The sequence below is a fragment of the Tachypleus tridentatus genome, chromosome 11 (assembly GCF_004210375.1).
Source record: "Tachypleus tridentatus isolate NWPU-2018 chromosome 11, ASM421037v1, whole genome shotgun sequence".
Lineage (NCBI taxonomy): Eukaryota > Metazoa > Arthropoda > Merostomata > Xiphosura > Limulidae > Tachypleus > Tachypleus tridentatus.
In genome coordinates, this window is record NC_134835.1 from 33570453 (window position 1) to 33591889 (window position 21437).

A 21437-nucleotide genomic window follows, 5' to 3' on the forward strand; every position below is an offset into this window, starting at 1 on the left:
CAACATAGTTCTGATTATTCCCTACACTCTCTTAAACTAGATTCTTTCCAACATAGTTCTGATTATTCCCTACACTCTCTTAAACTACGTTTTTCCCAACATAGTTCTGATTATTCTCTACACTCTCTTAAACTAGATTCTTCCCAACATAGTTCTGATTATTCCCTACACTCTCTTAAACTAGGTTTTTCCCAACATAGTTCTGATTATTCCCTACACTCTCTGAGACTAGATTCTTCCCAACATAGTTCTGATTATTCCCTACACTCTCTAAGACTAGATTCTCCCCAACATAGTTCTGATTATTCTCTCTTAAACTAGGTTTTTTCCCAACATAGTTTGATTATTCCCTTCACTTTCTGAAACTAGATTCTTCCCAACATAGTTCTGATCATTCCTACACTCTCTTAAACTAGGTTTTCCCAACATAGTTCTGATTATTCCCTACACTCTCTTAAACTAGGTTTTCCCAACATAGTTCTGATTATTCCCTACACTCTCTTAAACTAGGTTTTCCCAACATAGTTCTGATTATTCTCTACACTCTCTTGAACTAGGTTTTCCCAACATAGTTCTGATTATTCCCTACACTCTCTTAAACTAGGTTTTTCCCAACATAGTTCTGATTATTCCCTACACTCTCTTAAACTAGGTTTTCCCAACATAGTTCTGATTATTCCCTACACTCTCTTAAACTAGGTTTTTCCCAACATAGTTCTGATTATTCCCTACACTCTCTTAAACTAGGTTTTCCCAACATAGTTCTGATTATTCCCTACACTCTCTTAAACTAGGTTTTCCCAACATAGTTCTGATTATTCTCTACACTCTGTTAAACTAGGTTTTCCCAACATAGTTCTGATTATTCCCTACACTCTCTGAGACTAGATTCTTCCCAACATAGTTCTGATTATTCCCTACACTCTGTTAAACTAGGTTTCTCCCAACATAGTTCTGATTATTCCCTACACTCTCTTAAACTAGATTCTTCCCAACATAGTTCTGATTATTCCTACACTCTCTGAGACTAGATTCTTCCCAACATAGTTCTGATTATTCCCTACACTCTGTTAAACTAGGTTTTCCCAACATAGTTATGATTATTCCCTACACTCTCTTAAACTAGGTTTTCCCAACATAGTTCTGATTATTCCCTACACTCTCTTAAACTAGGTTTTTCCCAACATAGTTCTGATTATTCCCTACACTCTCTTAAACTAGGTTTTTCCCAACATAGTTCTGATTATTCTCTACACTCTCTTAAACTAGATTCTTCCCAACATAGTTCTGATTATTCCCTACACTCTCTTAAACTAGGTTTTCCCAACATAGTTCTGATTATTCCCTACACTCTCTGAGACTAGATTCTTCCCAACATAGTTCTGATTATTCCCTACACTCTCTAAGACTAGATTCTCCCCAACATAGTTCTGATTATTCTCTCTTAAACTAGGTTTTTTCCCAACATAGTTTGATTATTCCCTTCACTTTCTGAAACTAGATTCTTCCCAACATAGTTCTGATCATTCCCTACACTCTCTTAAACTAGGTTTTTTCCCAACATAGTTCTGATTATTCCCTACACTCTCTTAAACTAGGTTTTTCCCAACATAGTTCTGATTATTCCCTACACTCTCTTAAACTAGGTTTTTTCCCAACATAGTTCTGATTATTCTCTACACTCTCTTGAACTAGGTTTTTCCCAACATAGTTCTGATTATTCCCTACACTCTCTTAAACTAGGTTTTTTCCCAACATAGTTCTGATTATTCCCTACACTCTCTTAAACTAGGTTTTTTCCCAACATAGTTATGATTATTCCCTACACTCTCTTAAACTAGGTTTTTCCCAACATAGTTCTGATTATTCCCTACACTCTCTTAAACTAGGTTTTTTCCCAACATAGTTCTGATTATTCCCTACACTCTCTTAAACTAGGTTTTTCCCAACATAGTTCTGATTATTCTCTACACTCTGTTAAACTAGGTTTTTCCCAACATAGTTCTGATTATTCCCTACACTCTCTGAGACTAGATTCTTCCCAACATAGTTCTGATTATTCCCTACACTCTGTTAAACTAGGTTTCTCCCAACATAGTTCTGATTATTCCCTACACTCTCTTAAACTAGATTCTTCCCAACATAGTTCTGATTATTCCCTACACTCTCTGAGACTAGATTCTTCCCAACATAGTTCTGATTATTCCCTACACTCTGTTAAACTAGGTTTTTTCCCAACATAGTTATGATTATTCCCTACACTCTCTTAAACTAGGTTTTTCCCAACATAGTTCTGATTATTCCCTACACTCTCTTAAACTAGGTTTTTTCCCAACATAGTTCTGATTATTCCCTACACTCTCTTAAACTAGGTTTTTCCCAACATAGTTCTGATTATTCTCTACACTCTCTTAAACTAGATTCTTCCCAACATAGTTCTGATTATTCCCTACACTCTGTTAAACTAGGTTTTTCCCAACATAGTTCTGATTATTCCCTACACTCTCTTAAACTAGATTCTTCCCAACATAGTTCTGATTATTCCCTACACTCTGTTAAACTAGGTTTTTCCCAACATAGTTCTGATTATTCCCTACACTCTCTGAGACTAGGTTTTTCCCAACATAGTTCTGATTATTCCCTACACTCTCTGAGACTAGATTCTTCCCAACATAGTTCTGATTATTCCCTACACTCTCTAAGACTAGATTCTCCCCAACATAGTTCTGATTATTCTCTCTTAAACTAGGTTTTTTCCCAACATAGTTTGATTATTCCCTTCACTTTCTGAAACTAGATTCTTCCCAACATAGTTCTGATCATTCCTACACTCTCTTAAACTAGGTTTTTCCCAAGATAGTTTGATTATTCCCTTCACTTTCTGAGACTAGATTCTTCTCAACATAGTTCTGATTATTCCCTACACTCTCTTAAACTAGATTCTTCCCAACATAGTTCTGATTATTCCCTACACTCTCTTAAACTAGGTTTTTCCCAACATAGTTCTGATTATTCTCTACACTCTCTTAAACTAGATTCTTCCCAACATAGTTCTGATTATTCTCTACACTCTGTTAAACTAGGTTTTCCCAACATAGTTCTGATTATTCTCTACACTCTCTTAAACTAGGTTTTTTCCCAACATAGTTCTGATTATTCTCTACACTCTGTTAAACTAGGTTTTTTCCCAACATAGTTCTGATTATTCCCTACACTCTCTTAAACTAGGTTTTTCCCAACATAGTTCTGATTATTCTCTACACTCTGTTAAACTAGGTTTTTCCCAACATAGTTCTGATTATTCCCTACACTCTCTTAAACTAGGTTTTTCCCAACATAGTTCTGATTATTCCCTACACTCTCTAAGACTAGATTCTCCCCAACATCGTTCTGATTATTCTCTCTTAAACTAGGTTTTTCCCAACATAGTTTGATTATTCCCTTCACTTTCTGAAACTAGATTCTTCCCAACATAGTTCTGATCATTCCCTACACTCTCTTAAACTAGGTTTTTCCCAACATAGATCTGATTATTCCCTACACTTTCTGAGACTAGATTCTTCGCAACATGGTTCTGATTATTCCCTACACTCTCTGAGACTAGATTCTTCGCAACATGGTTCTGACTGTATTTTACACACCATGAGTTTTGAGATATATGTATAGAACTACGGTGCTTATTATGATTTACATTCTTCAACATGTCACATCTACTGTTTCTGAAAATGATTTCATTATTTGTTATGATTAAAACATATGTGAATTTACTTACTACACATTATTGTTGTGATTAAAACATATATGCATTCACTTTGTGCAGTAAAATGCACGCCGGAGGTGTTTACTTTGTAACTATTAATTACCGAGGGAAGTTCAGACTTGCACAGAGCCCGTGGCTGTCGAATTCACTTAAACGATGTACGACGTATTCTATTAAAATACATTCTTTTTCAAGTAAATACGTGAATGTATTAAACACAAAAATAATTCATTAAAACATTGCAAAATTATAAGTAGATAATAAATTAGTTCTGCTAGCACAAAACGATCTCGTTAACTTATGTACGATTTTAAAATACTTTAAATAAAAACAAAAGTACGTGAATTTTAAGAAATAATTGGTAAATGTGGTTCATCGAAAACAGAATACTTTGATATTTCCGAGTGCCCTCATAAAAGATACGACATCTTTTATATGGTTCGGCCATATTACGGTTTGATGACATTAGTCGTAAACTTACCGTTGAAAAGTGAAAGGTAGTTCAACTTTAATTCATTAAGCTCCTAGATCATTTCTCCTACTCAACACACAAGACTCCTTTCGCTGTAGTTATTCGATGTTGTTACCAGTAGAAGCCACTGTTGAAAACTTCATTAATGTTTTATTTTGATTTTTGTTTTCACTTTCGTGCAAAACTACACGAGAACCAACTGCGCTACCCGTCCCTAATTTTGCAATGTCAGACTCAAAAGAATTTTTGTGTGTTTGTTTGGGAATTTCGCACAAAGCTACTCGAGGGCTATCTGTGCTAGCCGTCCCTAATTTAGCTGTGTAAGACTAGAGGGAAGGCAGCTAGTCATCACCACCCACCGCTAACTCTTGGACTTCTCTTTTACCAACGAATGGTGGGATTGTCCGTAACTTTGTAAATGCCCCCACGGCTGAAAGGGCGAGTATGTTTGGTGTGACAGGAATTCGAACTCGCGACCCTCAGATTGCGAGTCGTGCGCCTTAACCACCTAGCCTTTATCCGATCAAGTAAAGTGTTTTTATACAAAAGAATGAATACTGAGGTTTCCGTCAAATTGTGCTAATGATTTTACGCTACGTATGTCACTCGATTTAGTTCTCCAATTGTATAGAAGCTATACACAGGTGTAAAAAATTAGTAACTGTGAGTTAACCTTTGACCTCGAAATAATGTAGATAAAGCTTAGCAAGTACAGAAGACACTGTCGTAGGTAACAGAGTATATGAAACATTTGGTTCAGTACTTCAGTCTTGCTGACATAAAAAATGTCTGATTGTGATGTATCTTACATTACAGTGTTAGAGTGTGCAGGTGATCCGTTACATCTCAAGTGCCATAATTTAAAATATGTTTTCTAGCTCCTTAGATCTTGTGGATAACAATGAAAACATATACTTCCTTTGTAATACGCCTACCACACCTACTCCAAGGTGGCTCAGTGGTAAGTCAGTGAGTGGGTTTGTAACGCTAACAGTTCCTTTTATGTATCAGTGGTAAACAGAGCACACGTGGCTCACTGTGCAGTTTCGTGCTTTAACATTACAACAAAGAAACAAACACTCTTCATAAAACGCGTTTTTATGTTGTGTGAAACATATATATTTGCCTTTAAATCCCATTGACCATAATAGAGGCGCATACTTGATAAATTAATTTATCTATTGAATCCAAGTGATTGTGATTAAGCCCCGTTTCTTGAGCTGGATGTAACAAAGCAATTGTTTCTTTACGATGTCACCAGATAGGTGCTTTATTTTTATTAAGAGGCTCACAAAATCAGCGACCACAGGAGGTAGAGGTTTAGACACTTTCTGCTACATCATTTGGAATACGATTGGTTCAATTATTATCAAACTTTAACATCAGAAGAAACAAGAACAAACTCTCATTTAAGTAACACATGAAGATAATAAAACAGTCTTTGTTTGACTTACGTGTAGAACTATTACTCATATAACCATTCTTTATTGTGCTGATTTGAACTTCAATGAAAACCAAAGATTATTACACGTATCAAAGGCATGCAAAGATTTTATTGACAGAATAAATATTGTTTTGGAATTTCGCACAAAGCTACTCCAGGGCTATCTGTCCTAGCCGTCCCTAATTTAGCAGTGTAAGACAAGAGGGATGGCAGCTAGTCATCACCACCCACCGCCAACTCTTGGGCTACTCTTTTATCAACGAATAGTGGGATTGACCGTCACATAATAACGCCCTCACGGCTGAAAGGGCGAGCATGTTTGGCGCGACGGGGATGCGAACCCGCGACCCTCGGATTACGAGTCGCACGCCTTACGTGCTTGGCCATGCCAGGCCGAATAAATATTGAGTCACGTGGATTGCAACAATGATGCACAGAAGAAGACGCATCCATCTCATATCGCGTGCAAAATAAAACATACAATGTGTATTATAGTATTAGACAGTACACTTCATGAATTGAATGCACACTGAGGCATACAATATAAAAAAGTGAAAACGGTATTAATCAAGGTATAAGTACCTAACCAGTCGAAATGAAACATTAATATAAAGTGTATTCATAATCTTACCAAATATTAACATGTAACGGGATAATATATTCCTAATAACACTAAATATATACATTTAATAATACGACATGTTACTAATAACACTAAATATAAACATTTAACAATATGACATGTTACTAATAACACTAAATATAAACATTTAATGATACGACATATTACTAATAACACTAAATATAAACATTCAATAATATGACATATTCCTAATAACACTAAATATAAACATTTAATAATACGACATATTACTAATAATATGACATATTACTAATAACACTAAATATAAACATTTAATAGTGTCATATCTTCTTAAACACACAAAATATAAATATTTAATAATTGTACAATATATTTAGTCACACTAAATACAAACATTTAAAACACAATATATTTAGTCACACTAAATACAAACAGCTAAAACAATACATTTAATCACACTAAATATAAACATCTCATACTGTAATATATTCCTAGTCACACTAAATACAAACATTTAAATCACAATATATTCGTAATCACAAAAATATAAACATCTCATATTGTAATATATTCCTAATCACACTAAATATAAACATCTCATGCTGTAATATATTCCTAGTCACACTAAATACAAACATTTAAAACACAATATATTCGTAATCACAGAAATATAAACATCTCATACTGTAATATATTCCTAGTCACACTAATTATAAACATCTCATACTGTAATATATTCCTAGTCACACTAAATACAAACATTTAAATCACAATATATTCGTAATCACAGAAATATAAACATCTTTTACTGTAATATATTCCTAGTCACACTAAATATAAACATTTAAATCACAATATATTCGTAATCACAGAAATATAAACATCTTATACTGTAATATATTCCTAGTCACACTAATTATAGACATCTAATACTGTAATATATTCCTAGTCACACTAAATATAAACATTTAAATCACAATATATTCGTAATCACAGAAATATAGACATCTAATACTGTAATATATTCCTAGTCACACTAAATATAAACATCTCATACTGTAATATATTCCTAGTCACACTAAATACAAACATTTAAATCACAATATATTCGTAATCACAGAAATATAAACATCTTATACTGTAATATATTCCTAGTCACACTAAATATAAACATTTAAATCACAATATATTCGTAATCACAGAAATATAAACATCTTATACTGTAATATATTCCTAGTCACACTAATTATAGACATCTAATACTGTAATATATTCCTAGTCACACTAAATATAAACATTTAAATCACAATATATTCGTAATCACAGAAATATAGACATCTAATACTGTAATATATTCCTAGTCACACTAATTATAAACATCTCATACTGTAATATATTCCTAGTCACACTAAATATAAACATCTTATACTGTAATATATTCCTAGTCACACTAAATATAAACATCTCATACTGTAATATATTCCTAGTCACACTAAATATAAACATCTCATACTGTAATATATTCCTAGTCACACTAAATATAAACATCTCATACTGTAATATATTCCTAGTCACACTAAATATAAACATCTCATACTGTAATATATTCCTAGTCACACTAAATATAAACATCTCATACTGTAATATATTCCTAGTCACACTAAATACAAACATTTAAATCACAATATATTCGTAATCACAGAAATATAGACATCTAATACTGTAATATATTCCTAGTCACACTAATTATAAACATCTCATATTGTAATATATTCCTAGTCACACTAAATACAAACATTTAAATCACAATATATTCGTAATCACAGAAATATAAACATCTTATACTGTAATATATTCCTAGTCACACTAATTATAAACATCTCATACTGTAATATATTCCTAGTCACACTAAATACAAACATTTAAATCACAATATATTCGTAATCACAGAAATATAAACATCTCATACTGTAATATATTCCTAGTCACACTAAATACAAACATTTAAATCACAATATATTCGTAATCACAGAAATATAAACATCTTATACTGTAATATATTCCTAGTCACACTAAATATAAACATTTAAATCACAATATATTCGTAATCACAGAAATATAAACATCTCATACTGTAATATATTCCTAATCTCACTAATTATAAACATCTCATATTGTAATATGTTCCTAATCACACTAAATATAAACATCTCATGCTGTAATACATTCCTAGTCACACTAAATATAAACATCTCATGCTGTAATATATTCCTAGTCACACTAATTATAAACATCTCATACTGTAATATATTCCTAGTCACACTAAATATAAACATCTCATACTGTAATATATTCCTAGTCACACTAAATATAAACATCTTATACTGTAATATATTCCTAGTCACACTAAATCCAAACATTTAAGTCACAATATATTCGTAATCACAGAAATATAAACATCTTATACTGTAATATATTCCTAGTCACACTAATTATAGACATTTAAAACGCAATATATTCCTAATCTCACTGATTATAAACATCTCATATTGTAATATATTCCTAGTCACACTAATTATAAACATCTAATACTGTAATATATTCCTAGTCACACTTAATATAAACATCTCATACTGTAATATATTCCTAGTCACACTAATTATAAACATCTCATACTGTAATATATTCCTAGTCACACTAAATACAAACATTTAAATCACAATATATTCGTAATCACAGAAATATAAACATCTTATACTGTAATATATTCCTAGTCACACTAAATATAAACATTTAAATCACAATATATTCGTAATCACAGAAATATAAACATCTTATACTGTAATATATTCCTAGTCACACTAATTATAGACATCTAATACTGTAATATATTCCTAGTCACACTAAATATAAACATTTAAATCACAATATATTCGTAATCACAGAAATATAGACATCTAATACTGTAATATATTCCTAGTCACACTAATTATAAACATCTCATACTGTAATATATTCCTAGTCACACTAAATATAAACATCTTATACTGTAATATATTCCTAGTCACACTAAATATAAACATCTCATACTGTAATATATTCCTAGTCACACTAAATATAAACATCTCATACTGTAATATATTCCTAGTCACACTAAATATAAACATCTCATACTGTAATATATTCCTAATCACACTAAATATAAACATCTCATACTGTAATATATTCCTAGTCACACTAAATATAAACATCTCATACTGTAATATATTCCTAGTCACACTAAATATAAACATCTCATACTGTAATATATTCCTAGTCACACTAAATACAAACATTTAAATCACAATATATTCGTAATCACAGAAATATAGACATCTAATACTGTAATATATTCCTAGTCACACTAATTATAAACATCTCATATTGTAATATATTCCTAGTCACACTAAATACAAACATTTAAATCACAATATATTCGTAATCACAGAAATATAAACATCTTATACTGTAATATATTCCTAGTCACACTAATTATAAACATCTCATACTGTAACATATTCCTAGTCACACTAAATACAAACATTTAAATCACAATATATTCGTAATCACAGAAATATAAACATCTCATACTGTAATATATTCCTAGTCACACTAAATACAAACATTTAAATCACAATATATTCGTAATCACAGAAATATAAACATCTTATACTGTAATATATTCCTAGTCACACTAAATATAAACATTTAAATCACAATATATTCGTAATCACAGAAATATAAACATCTTATACTGTAATATATTCCTAGTCACACTAATTATAAACATCTCATACTGTAACATATTCCTAGTCACACTAAATACAAACATTTAAATCACAATATATTCGTAATCACAGAAATATAAACATCTTATACTGTAATATATTCCTAGTCACACTAAATATAAACATTTAAATCACAATATATTTGTAATCACAGAAATATAAACATCTCATACTGTAATATATTCCTAATCTCACTAATTATAAACATCTCATATTGTAATATGTTCCTAATCACACTAAATATAAACATCTCATGCTGTAATACATTCCTAGTCACACTAAATATAAACATCTCATGCTGTAATATATTCCTAGTCACACTAATTATAAACATCTCATACTGTAATATATTCCTAGTCACACTAAATATAAACATCTCATACTGTAATATATTCCTAGTCACACTGAATATAAACATCTTATACTGTAATATATTCCTAGTCACACTAAATCCAAACATTTAAGTCACAATATATTCGTAATCACAGAAATATAAACATCTTATACTGTAATATATTCCTAGTCACACTAATTATAGACATTTAAAACGCATTATATTCCTAATCTCACTAATTATAAACATCTCATATTGTAATATATTCCTAATCACACTAAATATAAACATCTCATGCTGTAATATATTCCTAGTCACACTAATTATAGACATCTAATACTGTAATATATTCCTAGTCACACTTAATATAAACATCTCATACTGTAATATATTCCTAGTCACACTAAATATAAACATTTAAATCACAATATATTCGTAATCACAGAAATATAAACATCTCATACTGTAATATATTCCTAATCTCACTAATTATAAACATCTCATATTGTAATATGTTCCTAATCACACTAAATATAAACATCTCATGCTGTAATACATTCCTAGTCACACTAAATATAAACATCTCATGCTGTAATATATTCCTAGTCACACTAATTATAAACATCTCATACTGTAATATATTCCTAGTCACACTAAATATAAACATCTCATACTGTAATATATTCCTAGTCACACTGAATATAAACATCTTATACTGTAATATATTCCTAGTCACACTAAATCCAAACATTTAAGTCACAATATATTCGTAATCACAGAAATATAAACATCTTATACTGTAATATATTCCTAGTCACACTAATTATAGACATTTAAAACGCATTATATTCCTAATCTCACTAATTATAAACATCTCATATTGTAATATATTCCTAATCACACTAAATATAAACATCTCATGCTGTAATATATTCCTAGTCACACTAATTATAGACATCTAATACTGTAATATATTCCTAGTCACACTTAATATAAACATCTCATACTGTAATATATTCCTAGTCACACTAAATACAAACATTTAAATCACAATATATTCGTAATCACAGAAATATAAACATCTTATACTGTAATATATTCTTAGTCACACTAAATATAAACATTTAAAACGCAATATATTCCTAATCTCACTAATTATAAACATCTCATATTGTAATATATTCCTGATCACACTAAATATAAACATCTCATGCTGTAATATATTCCTAGTCACACTAAATATAAACATTTAAAACACAATATATTCGTAATCACAGAAATATAAACATCTCATACTGTAATATATTCCTAGTCACACTAAATATAGACATCTTATACTGTAATATATTCCTAGTCACACTAAATATAGACATCTTATACTGTAATATATTCCTAGTCACACTAAATATAAACATCTTATAATGTAATATATTCCTAGTCACACTAAATATAAACATTTAAAACGCATTGTCCATTCTCTTACGTCCAAATAATGAATCAACATCAAGTTTACAACGCTATAATTTGGGGCTCAACAGATATTTCTGTAGCTTGTCCTGAAACTAAAACACACGCACTTTCTTTTAACACCACCATCTTATGGTTCCGTGGTAAGTCCGAAGGCTTTTTTATACTTCTAAAAATAGGGTCTCGATACCTACGGTAGCTTATTTGTGTAACTTTGTATTTATGGAGAAACAAACCATTCTTTTTTATTGTATATAAAATGTTGAACGGTTTCATATTATTAGTCTCTTATCTGAGTGTTGGGAAATGTTTCTATTGCAGAGTAAAACTATTCGTCAGAATTACTGTGGTGCCCTGCAAAGAAAGAAAAAACCGTAAATGCGATGGAACGTTTTTCATCGATTTCACGCGATATTCAAACTCCTCAAGACCTCACTTGTTTTCTTTCCAATGTGTATGATGTAAAATAACCAGCAAAAACTGCTATTTCCTCTTTTGTTTTCAGTTAACATTCAACAGAATAATATTATCCACTTGACTGCCTATCTCCTGAAGTTGTTTTGGACCCTAAAGTACGAAGATATAACAAAACGAAACTGAGAAATGTTTGTTTTTCATGTGCAAGTAAAAAAAAATTAGATAATAAACATTAAGAAAACACTTGAACCCAGGATTATATAACATGATAAAATTGCTCCTTTTTATCCATGGAGACTGCATTTAAATACTTGGATAAGAATCTGTACAGATATAACATGACGAAAGGACGGTAAATGAAGTAAGTTGGGTAATATGGGTTTTTGCTAATAAGCCTTACTAATAGCTAGTGGATTGTTTTGGTTTGAATTTCACGCAAAGCTACACGATGGCTATCTGCGCTAACCATCCCTAATTTAGTAGTGTAAAACAAGAGAGAAGGCAGCTACTCATCACCACCCACCGCCAACTCTTGAGCTACTCTTTTACCAACGAATAGTGGGATTGATCGTCACATTATAACGTATCCACAGCTGAAAGGGCAAGCATGTTTGTGGTGATAGGGATTCGAATTCGACCCCCCGGATTACGAGTTGAGCGCCTTAACCACCTGGCCATGCCGAGCTAATATAAGTTTATTAGCGATTTAATAAACTACACTATGTAATACGAATTTTATTCCTGGATAGTATGTGTTATTTCTTAATTGCTTATGTTGTAAAAGTACAGAAAATGGCCATTATTCCCTTCAAACTTTGCTTTTGTGACCTGGATAATGAAATTTAGAAATTAACCTATTTTATATATAAAAACGGACAAATTTGCACATTTTCATTTACATAAGGTCTGAATAAAACACGGCTCCCCGCTTGTACAGCGGTATGTCTCCGGATTTACAACGCTAAAATCAGAGGTTCGATTCCCCTCGGTGGGCTGAGCAGATAGCCCTTTGTGGCTTTGCTATAAGAAAAACACACACACACACTGAATAAAACAACAAGCGTTGGCCTTGACACAGACTATCCTCCAGACTATAATCTTCTCAAGGCTTTATAGTTATAATGCCAAATTCACTTTGATTTAAATAATATCTATTTTTCCCTCATACATCCATACTTCGTCCCCTTCAACTCCAATCTTTCAGTTGACCAGTTTGGTCTTTTTCTGTTCCTTTGGTTTACATACTATCTCACTAAAGATAACAATAAGAGGTTTTACCATATCACCCAATGGTTGCATCATCCCAGCTAAGCTCTGTACTTTCATATCGAATGATTTGCCACTATGTCTTGGAACATATAGCTATGTTATGAGATGATCCTTCAAATTTCTCAAAGGATTTACTTATGTATTTCTTGTGCACGATCTGTCTCCAATTGGAGATCAGGTTTAAGAAGGGTGCGAGGGCATGATCTTATCATAACGTTTACTGGCCAATCACGTGTAGTCTTATATATATCATATGTACTGGATCGGTCAGATGTTGGTGCTGACCATTTAAGCACTAGATGTCTATTTATCCATTTATCTTTTCTGTTACATTCTTCCTGACTCAACTAACTGTTGCAAGGTGTCTGTCTGATAATTAGTTCCATTACTTTGGCTGTGTTGACTAGTCTTAGCCTTTTCCTTCACATCCTGCTGTATTCTATGATGTATTTTGTCTGTATTGATCCACAAGACACTTTTGTATTTTGTCTGTATTGATCCACAAGACACTTTGATGTATTTTGTCTGTGTTGATCCACAAGACACTTTGATGTATTTTGTCTGTGTTGATCCACAAGACACTTTGATGTATTTTGTCTGTATTGATCCACAAGACACTTTGATGTATTTTGTCTGTATTGATCCACAAGACACTTTGATGTATTTTGTCTGTATTGATCCACAAGACACTTTGATGTATTTTGTCTGTATTGATCCACAAGACACTTTTTGTATTTTGTCTGTATTGATCCACAAGACACTTTGATGTATTTTGTCTGTATTGATCCACAAGACACTTTTGTATTTTGTCTGTATTGATCCACAAGACACTTTTGTATTTTGTCTGTATTGATCCACAAGACACTTTTTTGTATTTTGTCTGTATTGATCCACAAGACACTTTGATGTATTTTGTCTGTATTGATCCACAAAACACTTTTGTATTTTGTCTGTATTGATCCACAAGACACTTTGATGTATTTTGTCTGTATTGATCCACAAAACACTTTTGTATTTTGTCTGTATTGATCCACAAGACACTTTGATGTATTTTGTCTGTATTGATCCACAAAACACTTTTGTATTTTGTCTGTATTGATCCACAAGACACTTTGATGTATTTTGTCTGTATTGATCCACAAAACACTTTTGTATTTTGTCTGTATTGATCCACAAGACACTTTGATGTATTTTGTCTGTATTGATCCACAAGACACTTTTGTATTTTGTCTGTATTGATCCACAAGACACTTTTGTATTTTGTCTGTATTGATCCACAAGACACTTTGATGTATTTTGTCTGTATTGATCCACAAGACACTTTTGTATTTTGTCTGTATTGATCCACAAGACACTTTGATGTATTTTGTCTGTATTGATCCACAAAACACTTTTGTATTTTGTCTGTATTGATCCACAAGACACTTTGATGTATTTTGTCTGTATTGATCCACAAAACACTTTTGTATTTTGTCTGTATTGATCCACAAGACACTTTGATGTATTTTGTCTGTATTGATCCACAAAACACTTTTGTATTTTGTCTGTATTGATCCACAAGACACTTTGATGTATTTTGTCTGTATTGATCCACAAGACACTTTTGTATTTTGTCTGTATTGATCCACAAGACACTTTTGTATTTTGTCTGTATTGATCCACAAGACACTTTGATGTATTTTGTCTGTATTGATCCACAAAACACTTTTGTATTTTGTCTGTATTGATCCACAAGACACTTTGATGTATTTTGTCTGTATTGATCCACAAGACACTTTGATGTATTTTGTCTGTATTGATCCACAAGACACTTTGATGTATTTTGTCTGTATTGATCCACAAGACACTTTGATGTATTTTGTCTGTATTGATCCACAAGACACTTTTGTATTTTGTCTGTATTGATCCACAAGACACTTTGATGTATTTTGTCTGTATTGATCCACAAGACACTTTTGTATTTTGTCTGTATTGATCCACAAGACACTTTTGTATTTTGTCTGTATTGATCCACAAGACACTTTTGTATTTTGTCTGTATTGATCCACAAGACACTTTGATGTATTTTGTCTGTATTGATCCACAAAACACTTTTGTATTTTGTCTGTATTGATCCACAAGACACTTTGATGTATTTTGTCTGTATTGATCCACAAAACACTTTTGTATTTTGTCTGTATTGATCCACAAGACACTTTGATGTATTTTGTCTGTATTGATCCACAAAACACTTTTTGTATTTTGTCTGTATTGATCCACAAGACACTTTGATGTATTTTGTCTGTATTGATCCACAAAACACTTTTGTATTTTGTCTGTATTGATCCACAAGACACTTTGATGTATTTTGTCTGTATTGATCCACAAGACACTTTTGTATTTTGTCTGTATTGATCCACAAGACACTTTGATGTATTTTGTCTGTATTGATCTACAAGACACTTTTTGTATTTTGTCTGCATTGATCCACAAGACACTTTGATGTATTTTGTCTGTATTGATCCACAAGACACTTTGATGTATTTTGTCTGTATTGATCCACAAGACACTTTTGTATTTTGTCTGTATTGATCCACAAGACACGTTGATGTATTTTGTCTGTATTGATCCACAAGACACTTTGATGTATTTTGTCTGTGTTGATCCACAAGACACTTTGATGTATTTTGTCTGTATTGATCCACAAGACACTTTGATGTATTTTGTCTGTATTGATCCACAAGACACTTTGATGTATTTTGTCTGTATTGATCCACAAGACACTTTTGTATTTTGTCTGTATTGATCCACAAGACACTTTGATGTATTTTGTCTGTATTGATCCACAAGACACTTTTGTATTTTCCATATTTATTTCCTTTACTGACTTGTTCAGTTTCAGTCGCTGTGTGAATGACAAGTAGATGTGGTGTCAGTTTGTTTGTTTGTTTTAATTTCGCGCATACCTACACGAGGATTATCTGCGCTAGCCATCTATAGTTTAATAGTGTAAGACTTGAGGAAAGGCAGCTAGTCGTCACCATCCACCGCCAACTCTTGGGTTACTCTTTTACGTCTGAAAGGATGAGCACGTTCGATATGACATGAATTCTAACGCGGGCCCCTCAGATTACGAGTCGAACGCCTTATAACCACCTAGCCATTCCGAGCCATGCTGATACAGTGAGTGAGAGAAGATATGGTAATCGTCGCTCTGACTAGGCTTGGTTCGTTAAAATCTTCTGTTTTCATAATTCACTTCAGGACAAGTATAAAGGAAACGCATTTAGTCCAGATGACAAGAGTAAGATATGTCGGTAACTCCGATGAGTTTCGAGTACTCAAAGCACTGAGAAAAAACAACAACAAATTGCAGTCGAAAGCTACAATTCAACTGATTTACACATTATTACACATTTACACATAATTACTTCATTATTTTTGTGTTATTATGACGAATGCTCTTTAGCTCCACGTGAAACGCCTTAAGATGAAATGTCAACATTCCATTGTAAGACTCCCAGGGGCACAGCAGCATGTTTACGGACTTACAACTCTAGAATCCGGGTTTCGATACCCGTGGTTGGGAGAGCATAGACAGCCTATCATGTTGATTTGTGTTTAATCACAAACAACTAAAGAAAATCCGATGTGAGTGTGTTGTCAGACCTGGCCTGGTGGTTAATGTGTCGGACCAGGTCTACAAGAGACAATAACCGGAGACCCGTTGTTAAAATAAAAACCACTCCACGCATTTTGAAGTTGTGGATTTAATATGACAGTGATAACTAAATCCTACTATTTGTTCAACACAACTACTTCTCACTACTAACTTCCCTCAAGTCTATCAACTTGTCTTGGTTTTAGCATCGTAATCTCGTAAACTTGTCGTTGAAACACGAGAAGATTTCTATCTCTTCAAAATTAAGGCTAACGGATAATCCTTCATTGTTTCTGTGAATGTCCCAAACAAGTAATGAAAAAACGAAATGTAAGTGAAATATACTACAATGGTGAAAACTGGGAAAAACATTTCACTTCGTCCAGTTTTGTAATAAAATTTCTTGTAATAACTACAAAAAGAAAATAGAACACACATCTAAAACTTATTTAGTATTACTTTTCTCATAATTTCATATCAACGCAGTGGGAGTCGTAACAGTGAATTTTATGTTAACAAATACTTCTTGGAGTTCCAATTGATGGCTTTCATTAAAGTAATTAATTTTGAGCTACTCTTTTTACCAACGAATAGTGGGATTGATTGAGACTTCATAACGTCCCAACGGCTGAAATGGCGAGCATGTTTGGTGTGACAAAGATTCGAATCGGGAACTTCACATTAAGAGTCGAGCGTCTCTAACTATCTGGCCATACAGGTTCATGTAATTAATATTCATACACTTATTAAAATTGTTTTGAAAATAAATACATCACGAGAATCGCTAAATGTTTTGCTAAATGTAGCAATTTAGGCTGTGTAATTTATAGCGGTAATAAAAATATTTAAAAAAAGGCTTACCGAATAATAACAAACACAACTAAATCACTCAAATGTGTATGTAATAAGGTATAGACTGAGGCAGTATTTCTAACTTTAGAGACACTAATGTATTTATTTACAACGCTATAATACGGGTTTCGATACCGGTGGTGGGCAGAGAGCTCAGAAAACCCATTGTGTTTTGGTTTAGTTTGCTTTGAATTTCGCGCAGAGCTACACAAGGGCTATCTGCGCTAGCCGTTCCTAAGTTAGCAGTGTAAAACTAGAGGGAAGGCAGCTAATCATCAGCACCCACCGCCAACTCTTGGGCTACTCTTTTACCAACGAATAGTGGAATTGACCATCACATTATAACACCCCCACGGCTGAAAGAGCGAGCATGTTTGGTGCGACTGGGATTCCAACCCGCGACCCTCGGATTACGAGTCGAGTGCCTTGACCCACCTGACCATGCCGGACCCCATTGTGTTGCTCTGTGCTTTAATTCCAACAAACAAACCTTATACATTTTATTTCATAAACATACAATGATTGAATAACAACGTAGTTTAAGTATGTGAAGCTGTATATTTTTTGGTTGCGATTATTCTATTTTCAAACAGACCTAGGCATGGTCAGGTGGCTAAGGCGTTCAACTCGTACTCGGAATGCCGCGGGTTCAACTCCTCGTCACACCAAACATGCTCGCCCTTTCAGCCGTTGGTGCGTTATAATGTAACGGTCAATCCCACTATTCGTTGGTAAAAGAGTAGTTCAAGATTTGGTGGTGGGTGCTGATGACTAGCTGCCTTCCCTCTAGTCTTAAACTGCAAACTTAGGGACGGCTAGCGCAGATAGCTCTCGTGTTGCTTTGCGCGAAATTAAAACAAACCAAACCAAACGTTTACTGTATATTTTCAAACAGACATAAGCTAAGGCGTTTCATTCGTAATCTGAATGTCGTGGGTTCAAATCCTCGTCACGTCAAACATGGTCACCCTTTCAGCTGTGGGGGCGTTATAATGTGACGGTCAATCCCACTATTCGTTGGTAAAAGAGTAGCCCAAGAGTTGGCGGTGGGTGGTGACAACTAGCTGCCTTCCCTCTAGTGTTACAATGCTAAATTAGGGATGGATAGAGCAGATAGCCCTCTTGTAACTTTGCGCGAAGTTCATATACAAACAAACAAGCAAACAGAACTTTTATATCGTAGATACCAAACAGAGATTGATTTGATTTATTAATAATTTTGTGAATTTTCGAAAAAAGAGACATATTTTTTGCAATTCTTTCTATCTTTTGCTGTTTTTTGTGTGGTATTTTTAGCTAGAATTAATAAAAATGTAGGAATTTTAATTCCAAAGGGCGTCATTGCCGTGTGTCACAATTTGATATAAGTGGACTCTTCGCATCACAGCGTGATGAATATTTTAATGAAATATTTCGAAACACGTGCAAAACTGATCAAACGTAGAACGGGATTTACTTCTGTTTCTTTAGACCCATCCTGCTGGAAAATTAAGAGCTCATAACGCTAAAAATCGCGTTTCGATACCCGATGTGTGCAAGCGCTGGTGGTGTACTGTTTAGCTTTGCGCTTCGCAACAAATATACCTTAAGATCGCTTTAGTTAATTTGTGAACACGATAATATTGTGCATTTAATTTAAACTCAGCGTTATATAAATAACAGTTGAACTTCCAGTTTACTAATAATTTGAATCACAGAGTCACCTAACGTCTTATAAGTAATCTTTCCATGTGGCAGAAGTAGACACGAATACTTACTGCGAGCTTTGGTCGATATTTCCTTGAGCAGTTTGTGGAAATCTTTTTCTTCCGGTTTTGTCTCGTCAAAAACCTCGTTGAAAGACTGTCGGCCTAAAGCGGTGTACACAGCCCCAAAGGTGAAGAAACAGTTGGAGTGACCCAAAGACTGATCTCGGAAATCGTGGAACAACAGAGCCACCGTTTTCCAGTGAAACTTTCGTAACAGTTCGAGGAAAAGATGTCCGATTTGGGTGTATGACCCGTTCATTCTGGTCATCAGTCGATAATGGGGATACTTGGAATCAAAGTTACTGTTCTGACCCCCAACAGTCAAGAGAGGAATATTCCAGAAAGCTGAATAGCGAGCTACAGGGGCCAGCACGTAGGGGCACAGAGGGCCAAAAAAAACATCTGCTGTTCCGGTCACATAAAAGTCCAACGCTGCTATGGGTCCTGTCGTTGAAGAACAGTCCGTATCTTTGTAGATGGTTTGGACTAAACGACCACCTAAGCGTTCGTATAGACTCTTCTTCAAGGTTTGGATGGCATACAAAACTCCAGGTACAACTTTATGAAGAGAATAAGGTAGCCTATCGTTATCTGGAGCCAAAACAATAATATTCAAGGTGGACGTCGTTCGTTCTCTTTGGTTAAGAGCTTCTTGTCGTATAGTGATGGAACTTCTGTTTGGAACAAAAAATCTCCTTGGAATTACTCCTTCAGTATAGCTTTCTGGAGAAACAGTTTTCAAGAAGTAACAAAATAAATTGAGTAATGTTAAGTAAGCGTGGGACCACTTCATTATAAGATATGTCTACCACTTCTCAAACAAAGAGACGCGGGAGGAAACGAACATAGATAACGGGTCTTCTTATGAGATCATCTTGAAGAAACGTTTCATAACTTGGAGCAAAATTAACTTTGTGACATCTCTCCTTCCACACGTTATCACCACGCAGATACAGTAAGAAAAGTAATTTATACGTAGTTCTATAGATTAACAAGAAGGTAAACTGAGCGCATTCGTGTCTGTTAAATCTCTCTCAATCGACAGTAAAGTTTGTCGTAAAAAAACGTTCCAACACTTGAAGGATTTCCAAAATTTTTTTTTATTTTAGAGATATATTCTCGTCGAAAGGTTCGCATTCTATTTTGAAAAAAAAAAAGGATAACTTCCCCTCCGATTTGTTTTTTTTTTACTTACTTCATCAACATCCGTGGTCGTAAGGCTTGTCTACCGATACCAATACTGCAAGCTGAAGGAACGCGTGTGGTGTTTAACCCCAGTGCCGCGTTATACGAAACTATCTGCGAACAAGCGCGAACCCTTACGTCATTCGTTTCGTCACAAGCCCCACCCACTTTTTTCACTCGTTGCGAGGTTAGATAATAATAACAATATTCTGTTTGATCTTATAGCTCGGTTTTATTTTCGTTCACATTATTACATCATTAATAAATATATTGCTGGTAAGATGCTAAGTCGTAAAATAGCAGAGACGCATGGATTCGTGACGGGTTTGTTTGTTTTTTAATTTCGCGCAAAGCTACACGAGGGCTATCTGCGCTAGCCGTACATAACTTAGCAGTGTAAGATTAGAAGGAAGACAGC

The 21437-nt window shown here is 33.5% G+C and overlaps 1 protein-coding gene across 1 annotated transcript in view; it reads right to left on the reverse strand.

The window, feature by feature from the left end:
• LOC143231891 (atrial natriuretic peptide receptor 1-like) overlaps window positions 1-20916 on the reverse strand; it is a 204730-nt gene extending 183814 nt beyond the window's left edge. Inside the window, exon 1 of the mRNA XM_076466669.1 lies at window positions 19844-20916. Within this exon, the coding sequence (XP_076322784.1) occupies window positions 19844-20627 (784 nt within the window). The 5' untranslated portion in view covers window positions 20628-20916. The remainder of the gene's footprint in view (window positions 1-19843) is intronic.
• Window positions 20917-21437: the final 521 nt, after the last annotated feature.